The sequence below is a fragment of the Narcine bancroftii genome, chromosome 11, assembly GCF_036971445.1.
Source record: "Narcine bancroftii isolate sNarBan1 chromosome 11, sNarBan1.hap1, whole genome shotgun sequence".
NCBI classification, from domain to species: Eukaryota; Metazoa; Chordata; class Chondrichthyes; order Torpediniformes; family Narcinidae; genus Narcine; species Narcine bancroftii.
This window is the reverse complement of record NC_091479.1, coordinates 63,265,827-63,275,643: the sequence shown is the minus strand read 5'-3', so window position 1 is coordinate 63,275,643 and position 9,817 is coordinate 63,265,827. Positions and strand designations below refer to the sequence as shown.

The 9,817-nt window shown below is 39.2% G+C and overlaps 1 protein-coding gene across 3 annotated transcripts in view; it reads left to right on the top strand.

Annotated features, from left to right (window-relative positions):
* Positions 1-441: 441 nt before the first annotated feature.
* caprin2 (caprin family member 2) overlaps positions 442-9,817 on the top strand; it is a 74,298-nt gene continuing 64,922 nt past the window's right edge. For 2 of the 3 annotated variants that reach the window (XM_069903130.1, XM_069903128.1), the window contains exons 1-7: positions 443-1,013; positions 1,838-1,897; positions 3,802-3,888; positions 4,585-4,823; positions 6,305-6,387; positions 6,518-6,667; positions 8,635-8,681. In XM_069903130.1, the coding sequence (XP_069759231.1) occupies positions 651-1,013; positions 1,838-1,897; positions 3,802-3,888; positions 4,585-4,823; positions 6,305-6,387; positions 6,518-6,667; positions 8,635-8,681 (1,029 nt within the window). In that variant the 5' untranslated portion in view covers positions 443-650. Of the gene's footprint in view, positions 1,014-1,837; positions 1,898-3,801; positions 3,889-4,584; positions 4,824-6,304; positions 6,388-6,517; positions 6,668-8,634; positions 8,682-9,817 lie in introns of all 3 variants that reach the window. The other variant, XM_069903129.1, reaches the window with a different exon arrangement.

Here is a 9,817-nt window from a genome sequence, read left to right as displayed (position 1 = left end):
GATCAAGGTCGAAGGCAGGAGAGTGGCAGAATGGATCAGTTCATGATGGAATAGCAGGAGCAGACTCGATGGGTCGACTTCTGCACCCATAATTTACCTTGCGTCTCCCTGAAATACCTTTTGTAAATAAACGAATATGTAAATCAAAAATATGGAAGTTTGTAAACATTTCCCATATGCATATTAAAATACATTTAGTAATCTATCATGATGTGATTAATACACATGAAATCAATATCATTTAAGAATTTTAGAAGCAAAAATAGGCACATGGATACCTTTAAATATCGATGCATATTAATGACCTTGTTCAATATTTAATTTGTCTGTATTAATTACATTGACAGATTCTTCCAGGAGGCCATTCAGTGACTTTTCTCTCTGTTGCAATGACAGAGCGTGGACATTTCAATTTCACGGCCAAGTACATTTCAAATCCATCGACTTAAAGAGGACACCCAGTGGCATTTTCGTCCAGGAGAAAATCAGCAGGTCACGCAGCAGCGTTTCGCCCTTCGTCACGGCTGGGCATTGAAGTCCGGGCTCGATTGGGACACCGGAGCACGCAGTGGAACGTGGGCTCGGCGAAATGGGATGGAGTGCCGGCCATAAAAGCGGCGGCGGACGGAGGGGGCGTCGCAGTGCTGGGGATGGTGACAGCGGCGGCGAACAGCTGCTGCAACAAACACGCCCTCCACCCGCGGCGCCGCCGCCGCCGCCGCCGCGACTTGCTCCAGCTATTTGCTGTTCTGTCCATTTGTTACTGCGTTTCCTCGGAGCGAGGAGCAGTAGCGATGAAGATGAAGGCCGAGAAGAGGTCCCCTTCCAGCGGCGGCAGCAGCAGCGTCGGAGGTGGTGGGGGAGGAGGAGGCGCCGCCGCTGGGTCCCAAGGACCGGCTCCATTTATTCAAGCTTTGGCGGCGGCCAGCAGCCAGTATCAGGCGTATGAGACTTACTTGGAAAACGGCATGATCTGCCTGAAGCACAAAATTAGAAACATAGAGAAAAGGAAGGTAATGTCTGGTCGCCCCGCGTCCCTCTGTGTGTCCTTGCTCCTGACTCTGCAGGGCGAGATTCTGCACTGGAGCTGCAATGTATTCACTGCCGCTGGACACCATCAGTGCAAAGATTCAACTTCTGAACTTTCATGCTTGCATTTTGTTCTCTGGCCCAGCCCCATCTGGTTTCCCCGAGATATTTCTTAAATTGCCCCCATCTCATTGCGCATTCGTTTAGGTGTCGCTGCCCCTTTTCTCGAAATGAGTGGCAGGGCACTCGGAAACCCAGATCATTGCCCCAGTTGTCCTGCCTTTGCGAAGAGTGACAACTCTTGCTTTTCATCCTAGGCATTAAAAAAAAAGTAGTCCTTCGATTTCGGGTTGCGTGAAACATTCGAGTTTTCTCATCTCCCCGCCCCCATGCTTTGTCATCCTCGCCCAGCCGAAATGTGCAAATGTAAAGGCGAGACAGAATTTGGGGAAGGGTGGAGGTCGGGATTGAACGACGCAATTGGGACTGGGGAGATAGTAATTAAAAAAAAAAAAATCAGTAAGTTCATTCGTATTGGAAAAGTACAATTCGGCCTTCTCTATTGCACAGGCGTTGACCAAACTTTGCCCTTTTATTAAAGTAAAATAATCAACCTATCAAATTGCTGGGGGGGTTTTTCTGCCAGCACATCGCTACTTTAATTCAAAGGGCATACCAATAGTTTTTAAATACATTATTGAATATCTGACTCCAACATACTTGATTGTAGATGAAAGGTCTGTAGATTCTAAAACTGTCTACTTGTATGATCGTGGAGGGTGACCCTATTGTTTTTCTCATCTTGAAGGCAAAACTAGATGACTACAAAGAACGCTTAAAAAGAGAGGAACTTAATCAAGACCAGTTGGCAAGTATTTTACATTGGTGATTTGTTCTGGTTTCTTCATTGTGGATCTGAAGAGGTCAAATTGACCCACTGGAAGTTCAGTTGACATGAAGTTCAGTTTGATTTTGATCATTTCATCTTTTTTACTTTGGAAGTTTTGTCAGCCTCAACCTTTTTTCAGTGGAAAGAACAGTTGAATGTCACTTCATGACCCAGTTTCCATGCTGCAACAATTCCAGTTGTTTAGCTCTCTGCTTCATTGAGGCAAATAAAGATTCTTGCCAGCCAATCTCTCTCTGCTTGTTCCCAAAGTAGTTTCTGATCTTCAAATGCAATAACCAAACACTGTTCCTGGCTATGAATTTGCTGTTTTAGAGCCTGATGTAAAATTAGTGTAAATTTCTATGTCATTACTCTGCCCCTTGGTTGGCTTGGTTCAACTATCCATCTACCAGAAATTCATCAAAGACTTTGCTGGTTATATTAATAACTTTACATTTGTTCAGCTCTTTTACAACCTATAGTCCCAAGGAGCTTTTATCAAAGCAGTATCAAAGCATCTGACACTTGATGCAAAGGCACACATTTAGGTTGGGGTTGCTGCAGTAGGTGACCACAAACCTTTGGGGGAAAAATGCACAAGTTGCCATGGATGTACCATGTGTTTGGACTTGGGTGACCTGAGGATATTGGGAGATCACTACCGAAGTTTGAGTGACCAACTGAAGATCCATTGGAAAGCATAATCTACAATGTCATTAGTGTGGTGTTAAAACATGGGTTCAATATTAATGCTATACTCCCACTGTTATATCTATGTTTCCGAACAATGCAACGAGAAAGAACTTGGGAAGTGGTGACACTGTCATGTAAACATGCGTCCATCTTGTTTATTAGAACATCTTGATCATTTGCACCAAAATGCCTTTCTTGTCTCTACCTATCTATTTTTAGCCTTCAAAATTCTATTCTTTATGGGTTCTTTGCTACTTGTCCAGATTTGTGACCACTTGGTGTGGTTTGGTGTTTGATTGAAAGTTTGAGTGTTTTGAGACTTAAAACATGCTTGTTTGGATGCATTTTAGTCATCAAATTATTTTGATATGAATATAGAAAGAAAATGAGTGTTTATTCCTCATTTTTGTGGAATAAAACTCTTATGGCAACATTTTGGCAAGCAGTTAAATTGGTAAGATTTGCTCCATAAATACCATTTAATGCCTTTGAAAATTCAAGTCAAATGGTTTTCTATCTCTGGAATTCTTTGCTTTTGATAACTAACCTTGTGCTTTCTCCTACTAATCTCAAACCACCAGGTTGCACTGAACTGCGTATTCTGTGAGCAAAAATACTTAGGTGGGAACATGTAGAATTTGGATGTATTTTTTTTCTGAACATGTAATTTTGCTTTATCCCTTTCATGTATGAGGGTGTGGAAGGGTGACAAAGTCAGCTGACAGTCTGTCCAATGAATGCACTGACATGAATGCATGTAATGCAAGATTTTTGATTGGGTTTTGGAATGGGTAAAGGCATGTGACAAAAATTACAAGGGTGTAATGACTTTGGTGCCCAACAAATTTATTAATTATAATTTTGCTCCTTCATACTTGATTAGCAAGTTCTAGTGATATTTTCTTCCTGAAAATTGTGTAAATATTACTGCAAAACAAAGATGAGTGTTCTGAAGAAGCTGGGAATTTGCTTCAACATGGTCATGAAAAGGTGTGCTCTATTTTATCATGACATGCAGTTCCGAGGATTTGCGCTTTGAAAGGTGGATGTGGTGGTTGTCTGATATCTACCCGGTCAATAAACTGACCATTGAGTCTTCTTTTGGAAAAGTACAATATTGCAAAAGAATGTCTTAGATTTAAACTGTTTTTAAAGCCAGGAACATGATGCATGAATGATGTGTTTCACAGGATGCTGTAGAGAAATATGAAGAAGTTATTCACAATTTAGAATTTGCTAAGGAGCTGCAAAAAACCTTTTCTGCACTCAATCAGGAGGTAAGATTTCTTGTTTGCTAACAAGTCTAAAATGGTTGCAGCACTGGAAGCTCAGTCTGCCTCTTAAAGTTGCCCCTTGCTGTTGGGAACTTGCAAACGTTGCACTCGTGAGAAGCAGATTAAATTGGCTGAACGAGCATTGCTACTCATTGATTAAATGCAATGGTCCATTTGAATTCTCATGGGTTTGAATGACAATATCTCGTTTAGCAGTTCAGACTATTGTGCAACCTTAAACAAATGCAGCAATGACCTGGACAGCTGTGCTGCCTAATGCTGTCAGTGCAAATTTAATACCAGCATTTTCACGTGCTTTTTGTTCCAGTTCAAAAGAATTGACAATATTTCCTCCATGTCTCTTAATTCTAATTTATTTTTGGTCACTTTTGATTCTAACATGATCCACAATTGAAGTCACTTTGTAGTGCCTTGTCAAGGCAGCATTGTTTTTATCCTCATTTGTTTGCTCCAATTATCCATTTGGGTGTTCTTTAGTGTGTGTGTCCTACAAAGGCTACTTCATGTACTTGCTCATTTGCCTGGGCCACCCCCATAAAATCACCTGTATGTTGCTATAGTGTTTGTTAATGAATGGCTTGGAGACTCTGTGCCCTGGTACAGAGGAGCACCCTGATTACCAGAGTGAGCACCTTTAGTTAAAGCTTGAATTCTACACTTGTATTTGTCTTGAAACAGCTGCTCAAAGCACAAAGGAAAACTTTGCGACGTGAACAAATTCTGAGAACTGAAATGGAGAAGAAGCGCCTGTGTACGATGTTGCACATTAAATATGTACTGGATAACTTCAACCAGGAACATGTTCAAAATGACTTCAGAGAAGGCCTCAATGGTGCATTTATTATTTCTCGGAAGGAAATTGGGTACCTAAAGGACTTTTGTAAACTTGTTTGTCCTGAAAGGAATGAAAATGTATCGTAAGTGGTATTCAGTTTTTACTTTCGTACTGCTTTAATCCCTAGTTACCAGTCATGGTTATTTTGTTTAGTTAAAACCAGAAAATAGTGGTGCTTTCCTTTGAACCATTCAGTCCTTGTAAAAGCCCTTCAATAAAGAATGCTGTTTAGTTGAGCATTCCAAACTTTGACCTATTGAAAGTAGTGATGTGCACATTTTTAAAAAAAAGTGAAGACCTGCGGGTTGCCATTTAATATAGAAGGGTGATGATATCCTCTAGATGATTGTTAATGTAAAACAGATAACTCGTAATTATTTGGACAAGTCCCTTCTCTTGTTGATTTTGGCTGTGACCATCTGCATTGGGATAGTTTATTCCCTTTGAAGTGTAAAAATCTAATACTTGCATTGGTAAATGTGAAAACCTGGATATTTTGAAGGGGAAATCCCATGTACTAATTGGTATGAATAAGGAGTGAAAACAAGTCAACCATCTGTTTTGTATTTCAAACAACTGGATCTTGAGAGGTTAGATAAAACAGTAGTTGTCCAAATTCCAGTTGTAGGCAATAAAACTTCAAGTGTCTTGGGGAGGGCAGGGTAGTAGTTGATATGGTAGCATAAACCCATCAGAATGAATCTTCGACTTCACAGATATCTGGGTGATTACAACAATTTGGGCTTTCTCTAACATTAAATATTTTTAAATGATTTATGTAGTCAGCATTGAAACTGTTCTTGCTGAATGTTCATCTTGTAGTGGTGGCAGGGTAAGGAATTATGAAATCTAAAGGTTTGGAGAAATGGTTCCGTTTGAAACAAATTGATAGACTTTTTAAATCCTGAGATTACATTTTAAATTTATAAATTTAAATGTACACCACGGTTACAGGCCATTTTGGCATAAGTCTCTGCCACCCAATTTACACCCCATTACGTTTTGAACAGTGGGAGGAAACTGGAGCTCCCCAGGGAAAACCCATGCAGACATGGGGACAACATACAAACTCCTTAGTGTGGGATTCAAACCCTGATTCTGATCACTGGCACTGTTAAGGCATTGAGCCAACTGTGCTGCCCACTTAAACAGATCTTTGTTATCATGCCTTTATTCCATCAAGTTTGGTTTTGTTGAATTGGGTCATGATTTTGGTCAAAAGGTGTTAAGTGTCACCCTCCTATGTGAGGAAATTTTTGTTGCTACGTGGACTCTAGATGAACCTCATGTCAGGCTCCATAATTCTCAAAGAATTTGGAAAATTGGGAACTTCCATTTGCCTGTAACAGTTTTCCTTTACTGTTTTCTGGGAAAATAAATCTCAAAAAGCACCTAGTTAAAGGTTGGTGTGAATTTGATGTTTATTGAATGATTTGCAATTGCACTCACATTTGCCTGAGTGACATTCATGGACAATAATACTGGTCCCTTGTGTCATAACTGCTGGTGGGGGAAGAAATGTATACCAGTACAAATGATTCTGGTGTATTTTTCTGCCTTTAGCATTGAAGATCAAATGGAATTGGTGTCAAATCAAATGTGGGATCTTTTGGAAGGAGTGGACAAAATGGTGGTTGGTAGTAACTGTAAGTTGAAATCTTCAGAATTTGCTGAATCTTGGATTAATTTCAAGCCTGCAAAAAAAACCTTTCATTTCTAATTGTATACTGAGGTTTTGCTATCCCATGCCTATAATCATGTGCATTATCTTTCCAGATAAACAATTGAAGGAGACAATAAGCAAACTTCTGAAATGTTCCTACTTTAATAATGTTCCAGTGCCTCACAATGGGTTGCAAGAAGGTGATAAAATGCATGAGGTGCAAATAACACCCAAGCCTCAGGTGATGTCTAGTAAAGGATCTGGTAAGTGAAATGTGTCCCAGTTATATTTTCTTTTGGCCTCTTGAGTTTGTGTGGTCATGATTATTAAATTGTCCATAATGGTATAAATGGCATTCTTTGGCCAAAAGTGTAGTGAAGATTGATACTGATTGTGTGGGTTTAAATTGGCACAAGGACAAGATTAAACTGATTTTTTTTTTAGTCGGGAGTAAATTACAATGATTTTATGTCTTCTTTCATTAAATGCAATCACACAATTTTGGAAGGATTTGAAAACTTCCATGGAATTTTTCCTGAGGAAGGTTCAGGATGAGTGTTTACCTGTACATTATGAATGCTTGTATAATTCCATTAATTTAAATGCTGCTAACATTGCAGTTGCAATGAACAGTTTCTTCTCTACCCCCCCCCCCCCCACCCCACCTTGTAAACAATCTGAGGAGAAACAACTTGGTTAATCTGTTACTTCCAGTTTATGGAAGTTCAATTCAAATTGTCAACATAAATTGATATGTTGGTGTACTGGCGATTCTGAAATGCACAAGAGGATTTTTGTGGAGTTGTTCCTGCCTGTTCATTTGGAATTGGAGGATATTTGTGGTTCCTTGGAGGCTAGTGCTTCATGACCAATCAAGTTAGTTGGGTTCTGGTAATAGACTTCCTGTAAATATTGGCTGTGGTGTTAAAAGGGCAAAAGTTGGATATCTTTTTAGAAGATGAGGAAGAGAATGGATGTACTCACACTCTTGAACATTGGAAGACTTTGGATAAAAGATAAAAGCACAATTATTTATTGAATAAGCAGTCTGTTCCCATTTAAGTGGTCATTTATTATCCAAAAGTGCAAATTAATCCTCTCTCAAGTGTCACTTTCCCCTCCTCCCACTGCCTTCCCTGTGACTTGGTTCTGCTGTAACTTAAGAAATGCAAACTTCATTTTTATTTGGCAACGGACAATGTAGGAATTTCTTGGCAAGTGGGCCATTTCCCTGGGTTTAATCTTTGGTGTTGCATTTGTCTCCTATGACTAAATCTGTTTTTGACAACATTAAGATTTTGTTAACAGGGCTGCACATCAGAAAACTTCCCCTGGGTAGCAGAGATGTGTTGACGCGTACAGTCTCTTCCTTGCTGGGGAAAAGTGAGATGTGACGCTGCTTTTGTTGGGGTGGGGTTTGGGAGGGTGGGGGAAGAGAGAGGGGGGAGGAGATGGAAAAACTTGTATTGCACTTTATTGATAGTGTGTCCTTTTCTAGTGCATGCTTGAATTTATTGCTAAATAATTGCATAAGGTGTGAAGTAACTGGTTAACGTGCCCTAATGTAGTTTGCAAACCAGATGAACAGTGAATAAGGGTTGTAGGACTTTGTACTCTTTTTCAGACAGATTTTGGTTGGCTTTTTGGTTGTCTACTGTGCAGCAGTAAATGCTGTGTATGTGGCTTTGATAATTGTTTGCAAAAATCTGACAAGCTTTCATAATTGTTTTCATTTATTTTGAACAAGCTGCAGCTCTTTTAACTTCTAAAGCTTTTGCAGCTGTTTCAACTTTACCTCTGTCAGCAATTGAGTCTTTGCCTCAAAAGAGGCATGGTTTAGAATGGCTAATTTTTTGTTTTTTAGGATGGAGAGTAGAAATATTTAATCCTGCTGCTTAAATGTAAAATGTCTTTAGGATTGTATGATATTACTTTTATCAATGTAATATGTAAACTTGATTTACTGGTTATTTGTGGTAAATTCCATTTGTGTTCATGATCCCCTATCACTACAAGCAAGTACAGAATGAATTAACCCAATATTGCAATAATGCTAGTTTAATCATTTTACAGAGCAAACTTTTGGTATGTAAAGCAGATGTTAAATAAAACTTAACATGTGGTACTTCAATGAATGTCATAGTTTAAATATTAGGTAGATTCAAATATAATTTGACCAATTGTTTAATAATTGGAACTATATCATGCTCTCTGACTTCATCCATTACAGAATCTGACTTGCATTTTTTGGGCTCAAGTGAAATGCAGCCAAGAGAGGTAAGATGACCACTTTGCAGTAAGTTTTACCATGTTTGCAATCTTCCCATATTGGAAAATAGACTTCAAAAAAGCTGAAATAAATTACAATATGTTTCCGATTATCCAGAAACTGGTCAACTGAAATTCTTGAATTTCCGGAAAAAAAATTTTCAAGCAGAGATGTGACTTCATAATTTGGAAAAAAAGTTGTGTGGTTAGAGCCATTTTGAATCAATGTTGCTCTCATGTACTGGTCAAAAATACAGCTGTGAGGGCAAGATTTTACCCAACTGTTCAAGTGGGGCTCTAATGCCATTGGAATAAACTGAGATCTTGTGTACAGTACTGTTCAAAGATACAGCTCTTGTCTGGGCCTGTCACGCGGTTAGCGCCATTTTGAATCAACGGAGCTCTTGTGTACTGCTCAAAGTTAGAGCTCTGCTGGGGGTCTGTGAGCTGTTAGCACCATTTTGAATGAACTGTGTACTATTCGAAGATATAACTGCAATGGCAAAACCGTTTGCAGATAGCACTTTCAATCTCACTGAGAAGAAAAGGAGGAAGTGTTTACACCTGTCTATAGAACAGAAAGTCAAGCTGCTTGAAAAACCAGTTCTTCTTGTTGTTAAACTATGGATACAAATATTTTGCTGATGCTACTTGTCTGCTTAAAGAAATTTCTCGATTATCCGAAAAATCTAGATAACCAAGCATTTCAGATAATCAGAAATGTACTGTATAAACAACAGTAGCATCCTCCAATATCAGTAATGCTTTCAGTTGCTTAAATTAAGATGCAAATTTTGAATTTCTCGGATATAACAAGTAAAATTCAAGACTACTGGCACAGTTTGTTTCGAGCAGGTTGATACCACCTAAATATTTCCAATGTTGAAAATGTATGATTTGCAAAAGGTGTTAAAGTGCTGTAGAACACTACAGCACAGAAACAGGCTCTTTGGCCCCTTAGTCTGTGACAAACTATATTTCTGCCTTGTCTCTCAAACCAGTACCAAGTCCCTAGCCCTCCATACCCTCCCATCCATGTACTTGTCCAAATTCTTAGATGTGAAAATTGAGCCTGCATTCACACTTCCACCACACTAAAGAATTTCCCCTAAACTTTTCCCCTTTCACCCTTAACCCATGTCTTT